A 25,668-nucleotide genomic window follows, 5' to 3' on the forward strand; every position below is an offset into this window, starting at 1 on the left:
CATTATAATAAAAGGAGAAAATATGCATTAATTCACAATATGGTATTTTTAAAAATAACGGTCCCTTGGTTTTGAAAAAACTCCTATATATACTCTTCCCCTCTTTTCTTCAAAACCAGCAACTATTTTCTACATGAACCACTGTTGTACACATTATTGTTTTTCTTTTTCAAATCTTACATTATGTCAAACCTTGCTACATCAACATTTTTGTCTCCAAATTATATTTTCTTAAGAAATTTATTTTCTAAGAAATATGTAGCTACAGCCAGAATCATTATCAATTGTATTTCTCTCCTAGTAATAAACCGTATGTAAAAAACATCTGAACTCTAAGTCTTTTGATCTAAAACTAACTGGGTCTTGTTATTATTTTGAACCTCTAACTGATCTAATAAAAGATATCCTTTTCATGGGTATTAAATTAAACTTGGGGGGAAAAAAAGACCAAGTGCCAGTTTTGTAAAACTACATTCACTGACAGTTTATTTAATCATCTTCCTTTAAGTAAACCTCATCAAAATTAAACAAATGTCTCCATGTTTAAAATTAGAATATATTATTTCATAACAACTAATTATCAAATGATGAACATTAAATTCCTTTATCTGGGATTATTTTACACGATTTTATTGTGAATACATTTAGATTCTTCTTTATATTCTATACCTTAACCACACTGTGTAACTGAAATAGCTTAGGTTGGCGGTATGCCAAATGTTTTAACAAGCAATTAGCAGAACAGAGCGCCACTTGCTGGTGTTTAGTTATTATTCACAAGAATACCTAAAAGGGAAACATGATCATTTCATTTTGAAGTTGGCAATTAACTTTAACAGACTCAACTAAGACTACAAGAAAAGAATACTACTTCTACTTAATATTAACAAATTATGTTAAAATTACCTTTTAATACTAAAATACAGCATCAAAAAACATCCACATAGTTCAAAAACTTATATAGTCCTAATAAGTAAAATGAACCAGAATATGATTTTAAAGAGATTATAAAGACAACTATATTTTCTAAAAATTCTAGTTCTAAATCAACTGGTTATACATTGCTTAGTTTTAAAGAAAATGCAAAAATGCAGAACCTCAAGTTGCCAAAAACATAAAAATGAGTAGTAATAAGCTAAATTAAGAAACTTATTTTCTACCATGAGGGCATAAGGGAATTCTTTTTTTTTTTAAAGATTTATTTATTTGTTCATATAGAACTGCGGTACAGGCCAGAGGCTCAGGGATGAGGTTTCACCAGAGACAGAGTGGGGAGCAGAACAGGCAGATCGACGAGGTACACTGCAGCGGGCGGGTCAGGAGAGGTGGGCCACACCATGTGGTCACCTCTGGTGCAGGCGGGAATCTAACTCATGCAGAAGTGGCTTTAGCTTCTCAGTGCTGTGTTTTAACCCGCTGCACCACCAGGAAGGGCCCATAAGGGAATTCTTTTAAACTGATTTCAATCCCAAAGTTCCCTGTCTAAAGGTATAACTGTTACTGACTGCAAACATTTTTATGAATGAACAATGTAAAAGAATTATTTCATTTCCAAAGACTAGTGTGGCATACCCAATTAGGAAAAAAGCATAAAACGTATTTACCTTGATTTGGCTGCATATTCATATTTGGTCTGGGGCCATAGTTTCCCATTGGCTGCCCTTGACTCATGGTCATCTGACTTTGTACTGGCATGCTCTGTGATGATGGCACGGAATGGTTATAACCGCCCAGGGAGCCATGGCTACTTGAAGGCATGTTCATGGAACTATTTGTAATGTTGAGTTGATTGGGTCCAGGTCCCTGCATAGGCATATGGTTAGGCCCTTTAAAGAAAAGTGATCAGAACCAAAGTATGAAAGTTAAAAGTGATGAACTACACGAAACTATTTTTTTTCAACGAAACTACTTCTTAAAGCTTTATCTTTTTTACATCGCCTACTACCAACAATAACCTGAATATTTACATACAACAAAGTACATGTTTTACAAACAAGAGCAAATACTGTAAAGTGGATGTTTTCCCTTTTATAAATTAAGAAACTGATGCTTTTGAAAAGCCAGAGACATTCTGAAAAAGAAAATGAGGCAGGACTAGCTTCACTGAAGAGCAAACCATAAAGCTGGAGTAATTAAAAGTGTACCACACAAGCACAGAAATGAATTAACAGTTCAGTGAAACTACACAGTGTAACAGCAGACCCTAGAAACAGACCCAGGTACATAATTTAGTAAATGATAATAGTAGTGATATTTATTACTGTTGGGCAAAAGAAAAAAATTCAATAAATGGTATACTGATGAAAGTAACAATCTGGGAAAAAAACAAGTGAGGTCCCTGCCTCATTCCTTCTATCAAAACTAATTCCAGTAAGTAAAACTAAATACTAAAAGAGAAAAAAGTAAAAATAAAATAAAAATAAACTCCAAAAGGGAGATTTTTTTAAAAACAATTTTGGAGTAGGAGAGCCTTCTACTCTATACCAGAGCTGTACAAGCAATTTGGCAATAACTGTTTCATAATGCACATACCTTTAACCCAGAAATTTCAGTTTTATGAGCTTGTCCTAAAGTATACAAGCTTTCGTGACCATATGTGTGGATAAAAATTTGTGTTTGTTTATAAAAACAGGTACATTCATAGAACCATAATGTTTAATACCAAAGACTTTAAAATAATGTTTCTGTAAGAGAATTGTGCAAGTAAATTAGAAATAGCCATAAAAAAGAATGCAATGCATCTATCAAAAAAAATGAGGTAGTTCTTTCCATTACTAGGTAGTCTCAAAAATTTATCTTTAAACATATAGTCTCCAGGATCCACATTTAAAAGGGAAAAAATATGCTAATGCTACTATCCATGTTTTTTTTAAAAAAAAAAATGAATGAAGAAAACATAAATATATCCCTATATCCTATATACAGACAATCACTTGCTGTAGGAAAACTATGCACAAATGACGTTCTGGAAGTGTTGAAAGAGGTAAGGGCTATATGCTTTGGTACCTTTTGATTTGGGGAATATAAACATGAGTTATTAAGCATTTTTAAAAGAAACTGGTTACACTTAAAAAGGAATCTGAAACTAACAGCATGTAAATAGTTTTGCAATCTATACATTAAAACAAAACTAAAATAGGAAATTAAGACCCTAATTTATGTGTACAGAAAACTGGCAAAATACTATATGCAACATAATAAAGAAAATGTAAGTGGCTGGACTTCCAATTTTTCCTACCTCCAATTTCTATTTTACCTGTAAATTGTTTTGGAAACTAAACAGTATTCTGATAACCTAGGTCAAAATTGGTTGAACAATCTCTGATTTGTAAAAAAAAATAGTACTCCAGATGATCACACACAGAAACTAAATTATCATGTTAATAATTACATTGCTGCTCAACTGCTTTTTCTGTCTCTGGCTTCAATGTTATATGGAGAAAATTTCCTATTTTAGTTTTAAAATTGGAATTAAAAGTGCCACCATAAAAAGTTAAAAAAACTCTTACTTTCTAACCTGCATTAACACTACCCTTCCTGTTCTAAAAACAGTATGTCCTGATGAATTAAATGTCAATTCAACATGAAGCTTCCACATGACCACAAACTAACAACTATTTATGTTTTTATCCCTACTCCATGCAGAATGTGAGCCATCTATGGCAAATCTTAGCAGGAAATAGGTGCTAACCCACTCAAACACCATTATCCTTCTATGTAAAACATGCTACCTGGACTCTTTTATTCTACAATCCTCCCATTATATTTTCTAAGATGATAGGCCCTACACATACCACTCTAAGGGTGTTTAGCAGCTTAGAAATTAACTGCTTTGTTATTTTAATTTACTTTCACTATTACTTGCATATATTTTTTGTTTATGAAAATATCACTTGCCTTTATAAAGTTAAAATATTGTTATATAAACTTAAAAACACCCCAACAAAAGTGAGTATAGGTGACTGCAGTTGTTGCAAAAACAAAGTAGCTTAAATGTATTTTTCTAATTAAAAATTAAAAATATTTTAAGTGACTAAACTTAAAGTGACCTCATCATTATATAAGAAAGCTGATACTTCTCAAAGTTGCTTTAATATCACCTTCCAAGATTATTTTATGTTATAAACATATTCTGTGTTTATATTATGATATAAATGGAACAATATTATAGCATACTATCGCTCTGTTTCAACAGTATTGGGGCTTCTAAAGATTTATTTCATTTATTTATGCATATAGGATGGGGAGTAGATCAGAGGTATGAGGGGTGTGGGGCTGGTGAAAGGATTCACCAGAGACAGAGTGGGGAGCAGAACAGGCAGACTGACTGAAATACACTGCTGAGGGGAGCAGTAGGTGTTACATGAGAGGTCTGCTGTATCATGTGAGTTAGCTCCCTGGCCAGGGATTGAACTCATGTTGTAGTGGCTGCCAAAGCTCCCTAATGTTGCAACTTAACCCCTTGTACCACCAGGGGAGGCTCTTCATGACACAATAAATCAATAAATTTGTAAGTAATACAAAACTCAGGGAAATGTTATAATACCTTATTGTAAATCAATTCTAATTCTTAAGTCACGGTGCAATACCTTTTTATTTTTTTCAAAAAGCTTCTAAAGCTGGCTGTATTGCATAGTTTCAGACAGACTAATTTTAGCCAGTTCTGTTCATCAGAGGAATGCTGTGTGTCAGCTACATCAAAGCCCAAGGGCAGCCTGATAAACACTGAATACAGGTCACGTAGCTCTGTAGCTAACAAACTCTAAGAGAGCTTGTACTCGAGGGCATTCAAAGCAGTTTTGTCATCAACAATCTAGTATCCCTTGAGCCCCCATGTCGTTTCAGTTGCTAAGCAACTCTGGTGTTAATGTCTTAGAGGAGAAAAACTTACCAGGCATCTGGCCGTTCATCTGGTTCTGCATGTGTGGTGCAGGAGGCCCCCCACCCACCATTCCATCTGAAGGCATGTTGTGGGAGCGTGGAGGTGGGGGAGGGCCGCTCTGATTCATCGCTCCAGGACCCATAGGCATATTCTGTGTGGGTGGCTGAAAGAAGACAATTTAGTAAAGTAAGAGAAACAGTTTGGCTAATATACTAAAGATGTATGATACAACAGTTAACTATATTATTAAATAGGACAGGAAAAAAACCACAAAACAGTTCAATTTACTCTAATGCATTTTAATCATATTTACTATATACCCAAAACTTTATAATACACGAGTATTAATTCCCTGGACTAAAAGAAAACAATTAAAGCCATTTCACTTTATAAAAATCTCAGTAATAAAATTAAAACTTTAATATTCTATACCCAAAAAATTTCATTTTATATATAAAGATTTGTAATGTTTATTGTTATTTAAATTATACTTAAAAAATTAAGTCTCCCTTTATCATTGATCTATTCAATATTAATGACAGATTTTACCTGTAAAGATATGATTGCAAAAACTATAAATGGTCCTGAAGACCTAAAATGTTATATTTTTTATAGAATCCAAAGTGAGAAAAGTGGTCTCAGTATTTTATACTGTTGGGGACTGGGAGGGAAGTGTTTTGGCAGGGGCAATGTTTTAAAACATGAAGACTGTTCAGGCCAACGTTTTTGTGCCGACTATTCCGGAAACATTACTGATGGCCTCCAAGGGTACAGAGACAGCTGCCTCAAAAGGATGCCTTTGGCAAATTTCCTAATGAAAGTGTGAAGAAAATCACTGAATAACCTTGAGAGTTCACAAAAGGGCGAAAGGAAAAACACAGATAAAAGGCGGTCTGCAACACCTGGCTCCCTTATATTTGGGTGGAGAAGGCAAATATTTAGTTTCTTTCCAAGTCCCCATTTTTTAAGCTTACAGGAGGATTTAGAAGTATTATTCTGTACAGTTCTATTTTTGCCTCTTTCTCTACTTCTCTACATTATGTCTATTCCTATAACCTCATTCTCTTCCTCCATTTTAGATAACCAATTAGTTACTGAGTGTACCTATCCTGATTTTGTGAACAATACTCTCTGGCACCCTAAACAAATGTACTGTTCTTTACATATATATCATATGTAAACACTGAAATCTCTGACCATATTAATACCACGAACATTTATAGAAATTACCAAGTGCTACTGTAATAGCATCCACTTGAAATTCAGACACTCAATTTCTTCACTACTAAATTCAGACAATAATAGTTCAATTTTCTTCTTAAACTTTTATTTTTTAAACACTTTACTAAGTGTTGTTTTTAAACATTTTCTTAAGTGTTTATTTTTAAACACTTAAGTTTTTAAAAAAAATTACCAAACATCAACTCAGTGTCACTTATCTTGCTTTTATTTTTTCTTCTTCAACATGACTGACTGACCCTTTTCTGTGTGTAAAAAAGTAACCCTTCCTCTATTGCTAAAATTTTTCTTAAAAATTCATGTTTCACTCAGTAGGAGTCATTCACTCATTCATTTTCTTGTGACTCAGTTCATAAAAGATCAGTATCTGCAGTTCCTACCTGCTAATAATAAGTTATAAAATCTAGACAAATGAAAAAAAAAAAAAGATTTCAAAGACCAACATACGCTGAAAGGAAAAGGAGGGGTTACAACACTTGAAATAAGGAAAGCATTGAAGATCAGCTCTATAATTACCTTGGCTTTTTCCTTGACTTTGCTGTGTAATAGAAAAACAAAGCACAAGTCTAAAAAGCTGCAGTCCTACTGGACTGAGGATAAGGGAAGTTTCTGATTACCACAGAGCTAAAAACTACAGAACAAAGAGGAAGAAAGAACCACAATGAGAAGGAAATTAAAGAAAACAGAAATTAAGATGTTAAATAGCTTAAGCAGATATTTTTGTTTCTGCCCAATGCTAAGGAGACAAAGATTGAAAGGGAGGCCCCACAAAGTTAGAGAGCCCTTCATAAATAACTAAGCTGTGTTGAGACTTCAGAAAAGTTTCTCCTCCTTAAATTAAAGTAAAAATGGAAATAGAACAGTCCTAACAAGTCTTATAAATCAATCCCCTAAGTCATATCCTTGTATTTAGCCTACCACTTTATATTGGAAGAAAAATAATACCAAGTAATGTCTATATAGCTGGTCATCCATAATGTCTGACATTAAATTAAAAATTACAAGGCATTCTAAAAAACAAAACTAAGGGCATAATACCCACTACTCTGACTCTAACAACTTAAAAAAAAAAAAAGTATAGGCAAGGTAGTGGAGGAAGCAAGTTGTTGTGAAAAACAATTTAGTAGGTCCTCAAAATCTTAAACATAGATTTATAGTATGACCTAGCAATTCCATTCATGATTCAGACCCAAAAGAATAAAAGACATGTTTTCATACAAAAAATGCACATACAAGTTCACAGTAGCATTATTCATATTAGTCAAAAGGTATAACAAGTTCAAATGTCCATTAAGTGATGTATGAATAAACAAAATGTAGTATATATAAATACATGAAGGAATATTAAAAAAAAGATTGCAGTATTGATAAATACCACAAAGTGGATAAACCTGAAAACACTATGCTAAATTGAAAGAAGTCAGATGCAAAAGACCACACATGGCATAATTCTATAAATATGAAATGGCCAGATTAGGTGATTCCACAGACATAAAATAGATATTGCCAGAAAATAGCCAAGGAAGGGAATTAAGATTGACAGTCAATGGGCACAAAGTTTCTTTTGGGGATGATAGAAATGTTCTGGAGTTATATAGTGGTACTAGTTGTATAACACTGGATATACTAACAACCAATAAATTACACATTCTAACTGATAAAAATGGTGAATTTTACGTTATATGAATTTTATATATCAATCTAAAAAAAGGATAGACCATCAAGAAATAACAGAAAATAGGAAAAAAAGACATAGCTATCATTCATATTTTGGAATTTTCTAGAAGATTTTAAAACAACTGTCACTGATACATTCAAGGAGGTGGGGGTGGTAAATGAATAGGTGGAGATATTTAACAAAGTCCTAGAATTATTAGAAGAGTTAACTGGAAACTGCAGAACTGGACAATGCAACCACTGAATTTAAGAACTCATAGTTCAGAAACTGAAAAACAGAGAGCTAGTGAAGAAACATAAAGAAAATATGACATGCCATGAGATAGAAAAGAAAGAAAATATTTTTTGAAGGTGTAAAGACATGTAAACACGGAAAAAGATCTGAACGCACATGTGACTGGAGTTACAAAACTGGAAAATAAAGCAATAAATAGTATTTGAGAATACTGAATTGAAGAATTCCAAAATTAACAAAAAACATAAGTCTCCAGCAAATGTATGATGTTCTATGAACCTCAACAGGATATAAAAGCAAAGCACACCTACACACATCAGAATCAAAGTTCTAAACACCAAAATCAAAGAGAAAATGTTAAAAAGTAACTAGGGAAAAGTAAGATATGTTACCTTCAAGACCAGCACTAAGAGTAACAGCCAATTTTTTATCAGAAACAATGGAGATAAAAGACAATAAAATGACATCTTTAAGTGCTTAGACTTAAATATATAGATATATTATATATCAACAAACCATCCTAGATTCTTACACAAAGAAAAAATACTCAAGCATGAAGGTGAAATAAAAACAATGAACACTTTGTTACAAGTAACAGGAATCATCAGACTAAGGAAACTCAAAGAAAGTAAGGATAGGTGGAAGTACAGACTGAACAGAATGTGATGGTACATGGATAAATATAACATTGACAAACTGAAATAATAAGAACAATGACTTCTATGATTTATATGTACAAGTAAAAAATATATGACAAGACTAACCCAAAAGACAGGGAAAGTGAAGTCAATTGTCCTAAGATTCTTGTATTTGCCAGTTAAGTGTCCAACATACAAATTTACATGGGAATCTAATAAAAGTTGCATATATAATCTCAGACAGCTTTAAAATGCATAGACATAAACCATATAAAAAAAATGGGACTAGGGTCCTCGCTGGTGGCACAGCAGGTTAAAGCACAGCACTAATAGGCTTAAGCCACTTCCGTATGAGTTCCATCCCCACCCTGCCTGCCCGGAAGGAGATCCACATGGCTCAGCAGACCTCTCCTGATCCGCCTGCTGCTCCCCTCAGCAGTGCACTTCATTGATCTGCCTGTTCTGCTCCCCACTCTCTCTGGTGAAGCCTCTCACCGCCCCTGAGCCTCTGGCCTGTACCCCAGTTCTGTATGAATAAATAAATCTTAAAAAAAAAAAAGTTTAACTAAAAACTAGTAGAGAGGAAAAATAATGCTTGATAATTAAAATAAGGCAAGAAAAGGGAGGAAAAATATATTAGATTAACAGCCTAAATTCCAACTTTATCATGTTCTACATTAGATGTATACAGATCCATCATTCCATTAAGTAAGAGTATTTCTAGACCGGATCTTAAAAGCACACAACTATATTTTGCTTATAAGAGATCCACTTTACATTGAAGGACATAAGTGTATTTTTTTAAAAAGGCAGAAAAGCTACACCACACAAACACTAGTTTTATTTATGGTGATGTCACTATGTTTATATCAGATGGCTGATTCAAAGTACTATTACGGATACTTGATTATTTTATTGTAATTACAGGGAATATGTTCTAGGGAATATGTAACAATCATAATACATTTCATAATAAATTTCATAATACAGCCTCAAGGTATATAAGCAGAAATTAATAAGCAATAGCAGTCTTCTCAAGTACTCATAGAACACAGATTAAACTACAGCATATACTGGACCACAGAGCAAATAAAAAAATAACAAATAATTTAAATTATATGAAGTTTCTGAGAACACTAAAACTAATCTAGAAATCAGTAACAAAAAACTAATAACCTACTTGTCAATAAATTGTAGTTATATATATATATATGTAATTCTTTAAAATAGGATCATAATGTTCTGACATCTTTTATTCTACTATAGGCATTATTCTCTATTGGTATATAATTCAATCTCATTCAAAAGTATAGAAATGAATAGCATAAGTTGCAAGTTTTTAATTCATCCTAATTTGTTGATTTGTTTTGTTTTGTTTTGTTTCTGTTTTAGGCAGGGATTTGCTAATATAAGCAATGCTCACATAGTTTTCTGTAATTATCCTGTGCAAATAAGTATATCTAATATTTTCTTTCTTAGCTGTACAGCAAATAAATTCTGCTCCTCATAAAGGCACATTACACATTTTTATTTTAGTCTCCCTAGTAGATCTGGAAGCTACTTTCATTGATATAATTCTGGGCAAAAAAAATGTTATAGACACACTCACAAGTACACACATACATACATACATACATACATACATACATACACACACACACACACACACACACAATCTTAACATTTATCTGCCTCACAGTAAGATATAGCCAATGCCTTTTTATATTTGGACTTAAGTAGACAGATTACTGAATTTTATATACTATATATTCTGTCCAGCAAATAGATAAGAATTTTTTGTAGGATTTTAAAAAGGCAAGATAACATTGACAAAATGCTCCTTAACACATATTAATCCAGAAAAATGTGCCCTATAAGAAAATCTCTACAAAATACAGGGTTGTCTCCTTGTGAAACTTTCCCTAATCCTCAACAGAACTAATCAATTCCTGTTTCAAATATACTTAAGATATATAGTGCTTCTATGATAGCATGTACTGTATTATACTGTTGAATTATTTATCTACTGAGTTGTCATTTATGTTTCATTTATAGAACTTAATTTATAAAACTTTTTGATATATTACAGACAGCTTACATTTTTGAAACAATCAACATTTTTCATAATTTCCACCTCTGCTTTTACTCTAACAAAGCCTTTCTCACCACAAGATCAGATAAATATTGATGCCTTTATACTATATCTCATACAAATAAGTATTGCAAGTGACATTTCATCTGAAGGCTTCCTTCTGTTTCTAATAGCAAAAAGTTTTAATTAGGCATTTTTAATTGTGCAGCACCATACTAGGTACAAATGACTTAAAGAGCAGCAGCGGCAGGTCAAAGAGAGGAGACAATTCTGAAAACACCATGTTGCTAACTAAAAGAACTATGTACTATTAACATGAGATAGGAAATATGAAAAAGGTATAGCCATTTTTTTCTCTTACTAGCAGGGATAGCAGAGGGAGACCTGAGGAATATGGGTTTTGTTCATGTTCTGTTAAAAGGCCTGTGGACATATCCAAGTGAATCTGTCTACTGGAAGCAAGATCACATTTCACACTCAAGCAAAAAAAATTCATAATTAGAAATCCTCCAAGTAGGGGTGGAAGCAAAGGGTAGAACATCTAAGAAATCAAGAATATCAATGAAATCCCCAGAAAATGTGTATATAGTATATATATAGTAAAAATGTTAAAAAACATAACATCAACATGTGATGGATATACTAAAGATAGGAACTAAGCAACTAGAAAGATACAAAAAGAAAATTATCAAAGTTTCAAAAAACAGTCAACATTATCATTATGGGCCACACAATACTTAGAACTTAAAACATTCTTAAAATGGTGCCAATATGTGGGCCCTCCCTGGTGCAGCACTGCAAGTTAGCTGCAGCTGTTTCACTGCTAGTTCGATCCCCACCCCAGAGGTGACCCACATGGCACAGCAGACCTCTCCTGACCTGCCCGCTGCTTCCCTCAGCAGTGTACTTCATCAATCTGCCTGTCCTAATCCCCACTGTCTCTGGTGAATCCTCTTGCCACTCCTGCACCTCTGGCCTGTACACCAGTTCTGTATGCATAAATAAATCTTTAAAAAGATGCCAATATGTAAGGGAAGTTCCTTCCAGAATTACAAGTAAAAATTTAAACTTCACTAAAGAAAAAAAATTTTTAAAACAAAGGGTGGAACACTGAGTATGGCAAGGTTCTATTTGCAAAGACAAAGTACTTATCTTGGTTTTTACTGCATAAAAAGCAAAAGCTAGAAATGGGAATATTTTATTGTATGACTGTTTTGGAGTTTTGAATGAATTACCTAAGCTAAGAATTAAGTTAAAATTTGCCAGTGGATTATATCCTAGTAATATGTAAAATGTTTCACATTGCATTCCTTTATTTCATGTAGGTCATACCTATACAGAGTAAGTTATGTAAAATCAAGTGAGTGAAGAACATTAACAGATATTTTGCCAGCATGATAGCAGAATCAGAAGACTCAAATATTATCAATTTCTCTGAAGTTTATGTAAGGAAAGGTTAATCAAGTTCTGTCCAAGTGTTGCTTAGAGCATCAAGTGTGGCATCACAAAATCAATACAATTTAGGAAATGAGAAACAACATATAATATGTAAGAACAGCTACTCCAAGTCAATTTATATATTAATAGTTCAGATTTTCTCTTCTTTGTACAGAGTGTCCATACTAAAATAAAGTTACTTTTAACGAATTTAAAATCAAGAAGTGTACCTGGGACTCATAAAACCTAGTATTCGTAATGAATAGGTGAAAAGAGAAGTAATTCCAATCAGTTCTCAGCCTTTAGAGACATGCTCATTTCCTGAATCCTGTGAACACAGCACCACTACGTCAAGCCTCTTTCTCTTCCCCTTCATATGTATTTAACAACTGAATCCTTCTTAAAGTCTTATTTCAAATAGTCCTGAATCTGACTCTACTTTCCAATTGTATACTACCTTCATTATATTAATATTTATCAAGTAATTCCTATATACTAGACAACTGTGGTTTGTTTTATTTAATCCTCATGTGTGGCACACATCACCACCTGGTGATACTACAAGAATCATATTTTCCTGAAATTTTACATATCCTCAGAACACCATGAGTTATACCATTAAAAAAAAATAGAAATATAAAGTCTTCAAGTCTTTGCTGTACACTTGAGAATGTCCAGTTTTTTAAATGTATAATGAAGGTAGAAAAACACTAAACTGATTATCCAGTTTCTTTCCAGCTCTAAATTTTTAATTCTACAGAAATATTTCCAGACTATATGCCCAAATGAACTACTGCAAAAAAGATACTATTTCTCCAAAAAAATTTACATTGATGGATAAAAACTTGATTTTATATTGCTTTCTTACAGTACTGCTGTCTTCTACTTTGTATAAGCTAATATTAGCAGATGATAAAAACAAGTTACTAGGCTAAAGCTTAAAAATGCAATTTCTGTGAGGTATGCTTGCGAAAGAAAAACATGTATACACATAACAGGCCTATGTTCTAATGGTAAAATTGTCCCTAGTTCATATAAAAATAATTATGTCAATAGCTTATGCTTGTATAGAAACTAAAAGCAACTCAGAATCAACATTCAAATGATGCCTCTAACATTTACAATTATAGACAGGGTCCAATATACCTACAGAGTATATGAGTGCAGAGCAGTATACATCTTGCATTATATCAGTGTGTTTTATAAGCATTTGGTCTCTTTACATGTTACTGTAACTAGCAAGAACACTGCTTGTATCTATGCCTGGCTGGAGAAAATGCTTTCCCATTTCTCATTTGCTGCTTCTCAGCTATAGGCTTAAAATTAAGAAAACAAAATTGTTCAAATATGCATAAAGAAAAGTTTCTGTTACAAACTAATTAATGCCTTTGTAATAAAAGAATACAAAGGACAGAACTAAGAAGGCATACTGGCTTCATAAGTTTCTTCTAATAGGTTGTATTTTTTTGAAGTCCTAGTTTTTGAACTTTTGACTTTCTAAGAAAAGACACCTACTACACCTAGTCTACTTCCATGTACACAAAACATAGTAACTACATAATTCCTCTTTTGGGGAGAACGCCAGTGAAAAGCTGAACTCGTACGTAATTATGAGCACATTACCACAACTGATTTTCCATTCTGGAAAACTTCAGTGAATTCATCCTAAAATGTAATTCTTAAGGTCAAGATTTGGCAAACTGACAGTACTCATTATGTATACTTATCATTTTCCCAAATTCACTTTTCTTCCTATTTCATCTGCAATTCAGTTTCTTTTCTCTAACTGGATTTTTCTCTTTTCTCAACCCACTTTTTCTTTATTGGCTGAACTTTGCTCTTTCTCCTACTTTGAGGTTATGTTATTTTTATTCTTTCTAAAATACCACCTACTTTGCTTATGCTGATTCTCAAGCAACTAACCTCTCAAAATATTCATATTTTAATGAACATATGATCATGTACTTTAAACTTTGACTAATATTGAAAGGTAAAAACGATCTCAAAATATACAATAGCAAGTGATTTTCATTAGGAAAATAGAATATGAAAGTGTAATTATGTTAAATGACTCTGAAGTGGTAACAGGTTTATAATGAAAGATGTCTCTTTTCCTGGTAATGATATTTAACCAAGTAATGGTAAAATAATATGCTTTTCCTGAATATAAATAAAAGCAATTTTAAATTATAATTTTTGATCTAAAGGAAAAACAGAAGTTACAGCTAAAAATGCAAAAAAGTAAGATTTTCTGACTTTGCAATGGGTGAGAGTGGAATAGTAAATTCTGAATTAGAGATGTTGCTGTACCTTTTTAAATTTCCATGGTAAACTCAATTTCACCAAACTGGCTTTCAAGAAGCCAAAGCAAGGGAAGAGAAATGAGTAACTAAATCTCAAGATCCATAGGGATCTGACCAAACATTTTGTGTTTTTTATAAAAGTTAGGAAGAGTGTGAGACATATTTGAAAAACTATAATGTTTAAGATGTTGACATTTCCATACTTTATGGAGACAATTACAAATCAAGACAAACTGATAAACTCATAGTTGCGTGGTATCCTAAGTTACTTAAAGACTCTACTGGTTGGGTAGAAGGTTTATAATAGGAAGGGATATCAGAATCACCTATAAACATTTTGCAAACTGCACCCTTCACAAACTCTTAAGACTATAGTAAGAGGACATGTGTTCCTCTTCACCCTTAATGCGCCAACATGAGAATCCTTGCCATAATGAGTTACTGTCACTGATCAGAACCTGTTCAGATTGTGTCAAATCTTTTACATGTCCTAGAACAGGAAAACAAGGTAATCATCACTGAGTTTGACTAGGTCACCATAGTCTAAGTTCTGTCACTTAGATTTAAAAGATTTAAAATGCATGGCAACAATGAAAAACCACTGAGGAAATGAATAAAACAGAACATCTGAAAATCCTTTAACTGTATGTGATAATATAAACTATATTGCAACCACTAAAAGATAATAAGTATACATTTTAAGTATATAACATCCAAACTAGAAAAGAAAAAAGCAAATAATAAAACAATTCATTATAAAGGCAAAAACAAAGAAAAGGGGGATATACAACAGATGAGAAAGTGCACTGAATGATGGTAGGTTTAAACTCATATATGAAGGACCACATTTAATATATTCAGATTTATGGCCCCAATTAAAAGATCGCTAGTCTGCATATTTTTTAAACTCTATGTTATTTAAGCCACTTATTTCTAACACAAGAAAAAGCAGAATATCCTACACAAACACTAAAGAAAGCTGACAGAACTACACTAATATCACACAAGTAGACATTAAGATTACTCTTATTATTGGAGTGGAGGTATACTTTATAATGACAAATGTTACAAACAACCAAAAAGCTGTAACATTTCTAAATATATGCCCATCTACAACTGTGCTTCCAAATGTATTGTTAAGTAAAAACCTTAAGTGTTGGAAGAAAAAATTGTCAGTCACTTAGCAACATTATTTTACTCAATAGTGGATCATTATGTGGTTCAATAGGCTGAGCTATATAGCCAATATAATCTAGGTTTGTAGGATTTACACTCTACATGACATTCATACAATGACAAAACCATCTAACAATGCATTTCTCAGAACACAGCCCCATTTTATTGACACATGACTGTATACTTGTACATTTTAATAATGCATTTCTCAACTCCAAACATCAGAAAATGTTTAAAAATTAGTAAAGGTGCAAAAGATTCAAGAAGAGGTCTCTTCATCCAATAAACATTTATGGGACTCTAGACTCAGGGTCTAGAGAATACACTTTCTTTTCAAGTGCATATGAAAGATTTGTAAAATGTGTGACCATATGCTGGGCCATATAAATTCCAAAGAGCTGAAATCATACAAAATGTTATCTAATCACAATACAATGAAGCCAGAAATCATTAAGAAAAGGAAAATAAGTTCTTATTATGTTTGAAAACTAAAAAATGTATTATGTGAACCCATGTAGCAATATAATGAATACTATGAATATTAGAAAATATTTGTCACTGAATATAAATATACTACATTTCAGAAGTACAATCAGAAGGAAATGTATGCCCTTAAGTGCTTATATTAGTATGGAAGGATGAAAATCAAAGCAGGCATTCATTTCAAATCTAAAAAAAAAAGCAAACTATACCCAATAACAGTGAAAAGAAAACAATAAAGATCATAAGTTAATCACAGTCAAAACAAACAAAAAAGGAATGGCTCACAAAGAATAGTTCTCAATATTCAAAGGTCAAAACTATTGCAACAAAGATGTCTGACTTTTATTCTATGTTGATATTTATAGTGATTATGCAAGAGGATATAATTGCTGGAGCCTTAAGAATATATCAAGGAGCCAAATTCTACTATAAATTACTGAATTGACTGCCACAGACTACCAGTGAAACAAAAAAGGGAAAAGTCAATTTCACTTAACTATGTCCTTGATGGAGCAGCAGAAATTACTCATTCATTAAATTCTCCATGTCAGTTAAATATTGTGTGACAAAATGAGAACATAATATTTATCTGTTGCACGTCGAAGTAAGATAAAAGCACTTTGTGACTGAGCTGCACTTGTCTAGGCACTGTCTTCCTGGAACATTTCAAAGAAACAATTACTAGACAGACCCTATGTATCCAGCCAACTTGACAGTACTTTTCTGAAAATGAAAACAAAAAGACTAAGAAACAAGTGATGGCAATGTTGCCAATAATCAAATATGACTTTTCAAGCAAAAAGTGGGGGTTTGGAGAACTTGGCATCTACTTTCTTAACTTTGACAGCATCCCGATAATATTTATAAGACACTTTGCTAATGAGATTGGTGGAAATTTCAATAATGCTTGGTTTGGGTATGGTATAACAAAATGAATATTTTTAAAATGTGTATGAATACAGTGTGCCTCCATTTTCCAAATGACCAAAGCATGATGTTACCAAGTAATGAATGAGTAAAAGATTCATCTAAAAGGCATGACAGAGCAATGAACTTCAATGTACAGAGAGTAAAATAAATTATTACAATTATTATAATTCTATACTGCAAAAAATCTTTTAAAAAAATTATTGAAATCTGCTTTACTATCAAAGAAGAAAATCAACATCTTAAAAGGCTATTAAAATATTCTTCCATTTTCTAACTCCTTAACTGTATTGGAAAAGATTTTCTTCTACTTCAACCAAAACATATTACACCAGTTTCAATGCAGAATTAAATATGAGAATATAGCTATTTCTACTAAACCAGGCATTTAAAAGAAATTCAGATTATAGAGTGTCATTCATATCTCATTAAATTGGTTCAGTTTTTTCCCTTAAAGAATGTTATTTATAATGAGTTTATTGTTCAATTTAAATTAACTAATAAACAATTTTTAATTTTATCAGTTTTAACTTAGAGAAAAATCTACAATGTATTTACATATATAATCTATGCAAAACTATTAAGCATCGTTAGTTACTTTAATAATGGGGTTCTGCATACAAAATGTTTGAGAAATGTTGCAACAGAAAGAATTAAACAAATGACAACAGAAGGCACAAATATAAACTATACTAAAAATAAAAATTTTACCACTAGACTTCCTGCAGACATTAGAAAGATTTTACCATGAACTTTATACCAATAAATCTGAAATTCTGGATAAAATGCTAAGAAACACAATTTACCAAAATAGACAATTCATGCAGTACAGAAACATATAAATTGTCCTATAACATGAAAGAAATTTAGTAAGTAAATAAAAGCCTTCTTGCAAAGAAAACTCCAGCTCCAGACAGTTTTTCTAAAGAACTATACAATCATTTAAGAAATAACTGTTATGCAAATTCCAGATAACTGGGAAATTTCTCCAGCTCACTGAGGTTATAAAGCTAGCATAACCTCAAAATAAAACCAGGGAAAAAAGTATAACAAAAAAAATATATTGGTCAATTTACACTTATAAAAAAAGACATAGAATTCTAGATGAAATTTTAACAAATGAATACAGCAAATTTTTAAAAACACCATGATAAAGTGAGTCATAAAAGGTAGGTTAATTTCAAGAATGCAAGGATCAATGTGCATTAAAGAATAAATCAATTTCCCACATTAACAGATTAATGAAGAAGTAATTTATGATCATCTAATTAGATATAATAAAAGTTTAAATAAAATGTTAACTAAAGTGTTAACATCCATTCAAGTTATACACTCTTACTCAACACAACAGACATAGAAGGGAACTTCCTCAATCTGATAAAAGATGAGCTACAAAAAACAGCTACAACAAACATCATACTTAATGGTCAAACAGTGAAAGCTTTCCCTTTGTGATCAGGAACAAGATAAAGATGTCCTCTATCACCACTTCTATTCAGGAAATGTACTGGAGGTCCTAGCCAGAGAAGTAAGGCAAAAGAAAGAAATAAAAGGTGTCAGGAATGACAAAAAAGGAACAAAACTCATTATTCACAAACGATATGTTGGTGAATATAAAAACGGAAATTATGTACAGAAAAATAGAAGTAAGAGTTGAACCAGACTGTAATATTCAAAATCAATAGCATTTCCATGTAAACAGTAAATGCAGCTAAAAAAAAACTTAAAAAACAAAATCCCCATCTAAGCTTGCCTCAAAAGTGCCTAGCTTTAAGTCCAATGAGAGATAGGCAAATCCTCTCCAGGGAAAATTATAAAACTTCACAGGATACTAACTAACAAAATTCATGAAAAATAAACAACAGTCATGACTTGAAAAAGTCAATCTTGATATAAATTCTGACATATTGGTTTAGTCAGGTAATCTAATGAAATGACAAGATTAGGTTGGACATACTGAGATATATATGGAAATGCCAAGGAATACAGTCAAGACAGCCTTGAAAAAAAAAAAGTACCAAGTAAAGCACGTCTCTAACATACTTCAAGACTTACTAGATCATGAAAAGTGTGACAAAGTAGAATTTATAAAAAAAGATCAATGGAACAGAACAGTGAGATCAGACAGGCTGACATATATATGGACACTTCACATATCATATTGGTGGCATGTGAAAAAATAGAAAGATGTTTTGTTATCCAATAGTCAATGGACAAAGAATGGTCCATATGCAAAGAAGTGAAACTGAAACCAATTTCACTCTATTCACAAACATGCATTCTACCTAGCTGATAATCAAATTCATGGTAATAATCAGATAAATAATGATTTGATAATCAAAACAAAATTTTAATATATATCCCTAACAGCGAAAAGGTTAAGAACAAATGTCTTATTGTTAGTGATGATCTTGGACTGAAATTATTTTACAGACATAGGAACCATAAAGCAAATAAGCAACTATAATGTCATCAAGATACCAAAATTTTTAGACTAAGACAGAAGAAATCCTAATACGTAATATCAATGCTAAGTAAAATAACTTTCTTGAAGTAGAAATATCACTAATCCCATTTTTGTTTTTTCTAAATCAGTTGGGGTAGAATAGTTCTTTGCAGAAAATAATTAGCCAGATCTATCTATCAAATCCTGAAAGAAATATTGGAATCATGCCAGAAGGAGAATGCAGCCAAATGAAGAGGCTTACACTGACCAATGATGAAATAACTTAAGTAACATTAAAAACAAATTGATTGGCTTAAAACACATTAAAAATACAAAAGTCTGTAAGTTCAGATGTTAAGAAAAACAAATTTAAAAAGTATGGTTACCTTCACAGATTGCTAAGGACAAACTTGCTTATCTGAAAATTATTAATAGGCTAAAATCAAGCCTCTATCATGACTTTCCTACAGGAGACTCTTCATTTCAGGATAACCAAATATTTGATGAAAGGAAGTTTTTCATTTTAAAGGAAATACAGCTAGTAAATGCAGGAGTAGTAAAAGCATAAATTCATCATTCTGTGATCCCAATGAAATAATGGATATGGTCAATAGCACCAATAAACGCGACAATCATTTAAATAAAAGGTAGATGGGGAACTTCATGATAGCTCGATCAGGATGGCATCAACTGTACTCACTGGTCGATATATCTTAACATTACTAAAAATGCAAAATCAAGCATGCTCCTCTTTATATGAAACAACAGGCAATACACAAAACCACCAATGAAATACTTGAAAATAAAACTAACTCTAAACAAGCCTTTCTAATATCACTTTATAGGATATAAAAGACATGAAATGAAGGAACATGTTAAAGGGAGATAAGGATACACTCAATCAAATTCAAAATGTGAAAAACTGTAATATATATGACCCAGTTTCTTCAACAAATAAATGGAAAACAAAAAAAATAAACTGATATAGTAAAAGAAACTTAAGGCATATCAATCATTGTAACCCAGGAGGACTTTGGATTCTGTGGAAAACAATCATTAAAACTTTCAGGATTTTATTTAGGTAACTGGTGAAAATTGTAAACAGTGCTGAGCATTATAAAATTAGGCATTATCATTAATTTTGTTGGGTGGGATGATAGTCCTTATGTTCTAGAGATGCCATGATAAAGTATTTATTGGTGAAATTAATGATATCTGGAATTTGATATGAAATTTATTCATAAATTATTTGTGCAACTACAAATTAAAATAAATAGAAAGGTGGGCAGATGGTGTGTGAATGGATGGATGACTATAACTTTCTTGGGAAGGAAATGATGACAGGTCAGTTCAAATTAAGTGCAAAGGCAGAACTATACTAGTTTTTGTATTATATAGGAAATATCTTCAAGCTCTGAGAGAAAGGCAATTCATTAAACAAAACTCAAAAATTACAAAATGTTGTATCATACATAACTCTAAAGAAATTATCTATGTCACACTATTTTAAAGGTACTTACTGCTGGTAAAAGAGACTGCATATTTTGATTAGAATCTGCTATTGTAGCCAGGTAGACCAAGTTTGTATGTAACATCTGCTGATACCTATTAAAATAAAACAAACACCAACATTAAAAAATAATCTTCCTATCTGCTCACGTACGAGCAGCAAACTTAAATATTTCTTGACTTTAAAGATGTTACCTGAACATCAATACCACTTCAATATTTTCCTATTTTCTCTGAAAAATAATTCCAAATAAACAGTTGGTAATAATAAAGAGATCTTGATACATACTCGATATAAATTATGTACTTATATATTACATTTAATCCTCAAATAAACACTGTGAGGTAAAAGTTCTTATTTTCTCCAGTTCACAGATGAGGAACCAGACATTTAGAAGAGTTAATAACTTGTACAAGACTGTATAACTTAGTAAATGCAATTAACTGATACATGTACTGATTGAAGACACTACAACACCAGCATCACTAAGGATTCTCTCTAAAAAAAATGCAATTAATTGATATATGTACTGATTCCGTACATACATTTGCTTTTTTGAAAAAGACCTAGAATGGCTTCAACAAAAACTGACACACTCTCTTTCCTCTTCTACTTCATGTTACCAAAAATCTAAATCAAAATTCTCTGCTAAAATGTCAGAAAAGAGGTGAGAATCACATATTTTTTTCTTCTGGCTCCTGCAACAGAAGTCTGTTCTGGTTCTACTACCCATATCAGGGCATACAGGGAAGAAAATGAATAGGTGTCCTCAACTGCAAAAAAAAAAAAAAAAATACACACACACACACACGTAGATGCACAGAAAGAGAAGAAACAACATGACACCAACACCACTAAGGATTGTCTCTAAAAAAATGAAGTAAATTTTCATTAGTGTTAGGTGGTCAAACATATTTACTATGATCTGACAGTTTTACTAAGCCTCTCTTATTTTTAAAAGTTAACTCAGATGACATTAATATTAATAATGATACAATTAGTAGTGTTTGGAAACCCCTAAAATACAAACTTAAAACCTGTATCAAATTACTGGACTGTTTTACAGTATCACTTACTAAGAAAGAAAAATAAATTTAAAAAATGAAAATAAGTCAAAATGAACTTTATTCATCTAAAAAAATACTTTATTCATCCAATATGGATGCACATAAATTTTCTAAAACAGACACCATAAAAGGAATCCTTGTAAAGGTGTAACTGCTTTATTCATTTATTTATTTTTAAAAACTGAGTTCACCAGTTTTCTTATTAGGCAAAAAAACAAAGCTAATTCTTACTGACCCTGAGGCTTTCTCACTAAAAGTTTATCATTTTGTTTTTCAGATTTACTGAGGAATGAATGATACCCAAAAATTGCACATCTTCAACAGTATAATTTGTTGTTTGGAAATACACAAATCCCTCTAATACTACTACCACAAACAAGGTAGTAGACATATGCAACATTTCCCAGTTTCCTTTGTTGTTATTTTTGTTGTTCTTTAACAAGTCTGTTTTTTTTTTTTTTTAAGATTTATTTATTTGTGCATACAGAACTGGGGTACAGGCAAGAGGCTCAGGGGCGGCGAGAGGCCTCACCAGAGACAGAGTGGGGAACAGAACAGGCAGATCAACGAAGTACACTGCTGAGGGAAGCAGCGGGCGGGTCAGGAGAGGTCTGCCGCGCCATGTGGTCACCTCCGGGGCAGGCGGGAATCGAACTCATGCGGAAGCGGCTTTAGATTCTCAGTGCAGTGCTTTAACCCGCTGTGCCACCAGGGAGGGCCTAACAAGTCTGTTCTTAATGTTCATCCTCACATATTAACCATATAGCATAGACATGAGTGAGAGATTCACATAAACAAAGACCAAGAATTATTGCATTGCCTGAATCATTCATAAAGGTTAACTGTTGAAGTTCTACGATTTCAGTTCTCCAGTTAGTTGAACTACTTAATTATTCCAGAGATTAGAATTTCAGACATAAGGTTCTACAATCTTGTCAGTTTTAAAAAACCAATAAGTTATTACCAATCATAGCATGTGACCCATTTCAAAAGTTTATTCCTTGAAGTTTTCCTTTTCCTCTAGTATTAGTATAGCTGTATTATGTCCAGATATGAGATTTGTGGACTAACTTACCAAAAATAAACTTACTAATATGTGATTTAGTTATGAACCTTTAAGAATTTCGTACTGATAAGTACATAATAAACCACTGTTAAACTACTGTTAAATCTAATCTGTCTTAATGCCTCAATTATAAAATGAGAGCTATAAATATCTATAAACATGGCATCTTTACAGAGCACTTTAATTTTTTTTTTTAAAGATTTATTTTTTTGTGCATACAGAACTGGGGTACAGGCCAGAGGCTCAGGGGCAGTGAGAGGCTTCACCACAGACAGAGTGGGGAACAGAACAGGCAGATCGCGGAAGCACACTGCTGAGGGGAGCAGCGGGCGGGTTAGGAGAGGTCTGCCACACCATGTGGTCATTGTCGGGTCAGGTGGGAATTGAACTCATACAGAAGCGGCTTTAGATTCTCAGTGCTGTGCTTTAACCCGCTGCGCCACCAGGGAGGGCCCCAGAGCACTTTAATTTTAAGACGTCTTTCCTATATTTTTTAAGTTCTAATTCTGAAATAAATTCAAATTTAATTTCAAGAATAGCATGAAGAATTCATAAATACCTTTTTCACACTGTTTATTGTTTGTTTTCACATGTAAATGCATACCAACATACACATGTATGAATGACCACTTTTTCCAAAACTGTTTGAGTCATATCCTGACACTTATCCTGATACTTCTAATATGTGTCAAATTCTCCCCTATACCATAACCACAGTACAACCATCTTAACCAAAGAATATATTCAATCTTTTTCAATTGTCCAAAAACCCTCCCAACTTAATATAAGGGAGGGGGTAAAAATGGTCATTTTTAGGGCTTTCCCTGATGGTGCAATGGGTTAAAGAGCTGCACTGCAAAGTTAGCCAATCCACTTCAGTGACCCACATGGAGTGGCAGACTTCTCCTGTCTCGTCCACTGCTCCCCTCAGCAGTGTACTTTACCAATTTGCCTATTCTGCTCTTCACTGTCTCTAGTGAATCCTCTCACTGCTCCTGTACCTCTGGCCTGTACCACAGTTCTGTACGCATAAATAAATGAATCTTTTCTTAAAGGGTTATTTTTAACATTTTCCCCCTAATTTCACTATTTTTTGTAAAATTATTTTTATAGCGTTCATCAGGTAAGTTTATTCTAAAATAAATCAAGGCTCACAGATGAGCATTAGTAAAAATTAGTATATATTAAATTCTTTTATGTTTATATATAGACCACCCAAAACATAAAATGCAAATGGTTCTAGAAGAATTTACCCACAACTGAGACTACAGAAATTATAAAAAGTAGACTCTTCAAATATTAAAAACATTTTCCGGCCCTCCCTGGTGGTGCAGCGGGTTAAAGCACAGCACTGAGAATCCTAAAGCCGTTTCCGCATGAGTTCAATTCCCGCCTGCCCCGGAGGTGACCACATGGCGCCGCAGACCTCTCCTGACTCGCCCGCTGCTCCCCTCAGCAGTGTACTTCGTAGATCTGCCTGTTCTGCTCCCCACTCTGTCTCTGGTGAAGTCTCTTACCGCCCCTGAGCCTCTGGCCTGTATCCCAGCACTGTATGCACAAATAAATAAATCTTTAAAAAAAAAAAAAACATTTTCCTTAGAGGCTTATTTCTTCACTCTATAATTTTATAATTGTTGCTAAAGTAGTTTACTTTTCAATGTTTATGCTTATTATTTCTTTATTCTTTTATTTCATATATATTTTTTACATTATTCTTCATTTTGTACTTTCTTCCATCTCAGTTGTAAGTCTCCGTGGACTTCCCGCCACCACTTCACCCATGTGCATTCACCATAGTCCCATGTGCTCTTCCGACCCCAGTTTTGGTCTGGTTCCCCTCTCCTCCTCTGTAGAATGTCTCTTCCCCTCTCCTCCTCTGTAGAATGTCTCTGGTTTATAGTTGTTCTTTTTTACTTTATTACAATTACTATATATACATATATATTTTTTATTTTTTTCTCGAATCCCTTATACTCCTGCTATGAGTGAAACCATCCAGTATTTTTCTTTTTTCTTTCTGGCCTATTTTCACTAGGCATGATCTTTTCCAGTTCTACCTATGTTGCTGCAAATGGCATGACTGTCGTTTTGATTGTTGAGTAATATTCCATTTCTAAAAAGACATAGATTAAAGAAATTGAGTATTTAAGCTAAGGGCAGATGTAAAACATATTAAACATTCTATGATGTTAATTTTCTAATACTGTCATATATTTCTAAATATCCATAATCATAAGCCTATTAAGTGAGAGGGAGGTTCATTTCCCCAGATTCACTACCTCAACTGACTTGAATGAGGTAAAATAACCACTATTAAATTTACAACTTATTATTATATATTGCACAAAACCCCATTTCATTTGGAAAAAAAAAACCTTTACCTAGAAGCTACAGGGTTGTTTTTTTTTAAGTTAACAGGCATATAATTTTTGTTTTTAAGATTTATTTATTCGTACATACAGAACTGGAGCACAGGCCAGAGGCTCAGGG

The 25,668-nt window shown here is 32.7% G+C and overlaps 1 protein-coding gene across 2 annotated transcripts in view; it reads right to left on the minus strand.

The window, feature by feature from the left end:
- SS18 (synovial sarcoma translocation, chromosome 18) overlaps positions 1 to 25,668 on the minus strand; it is a 63,802-nt gene that overhangs the window by 30,591 nt on the left and 7,543 nt on the right. For both annotated transcript variants that reach the window (XM_004683799.2, XM_004683798.2), the window contains exons 3-5: positions 21,056 to 21,140; positions 4,892 to 5,045; positions 1,605 to 1,826 (exon numbers count right to left, since the gene is read on the minus strand). In XM_004683799.2, coding sequence (XP_004683856.1) covers positions 1,605 to 1,826; positions 4,892 to 5,045; positions 21,056 to 21,140 — 461 coding nt within the window. The remainder of the gene's footprint in view (positions 1 to 1,604; positions 1,827 to 4,891; positions 5,046 to 21,055; positions 21,141 to 25,668) is intronic.

This window comes from Condylura cristata, unplaced genomic scaffold, assembly GCF_000260355.1.
Source record: "Condylura cristata isolate star-nosed mole 26May11 unplaced genomic scaffold, ConCri1.0 scaffold00016, whole genome shotgun sequence".
NCBI lineage: Eukaryota > Metazoa > Chordata > Mammalia > Eulipotyphla > Talpidae > Condylura > Condylura cristata.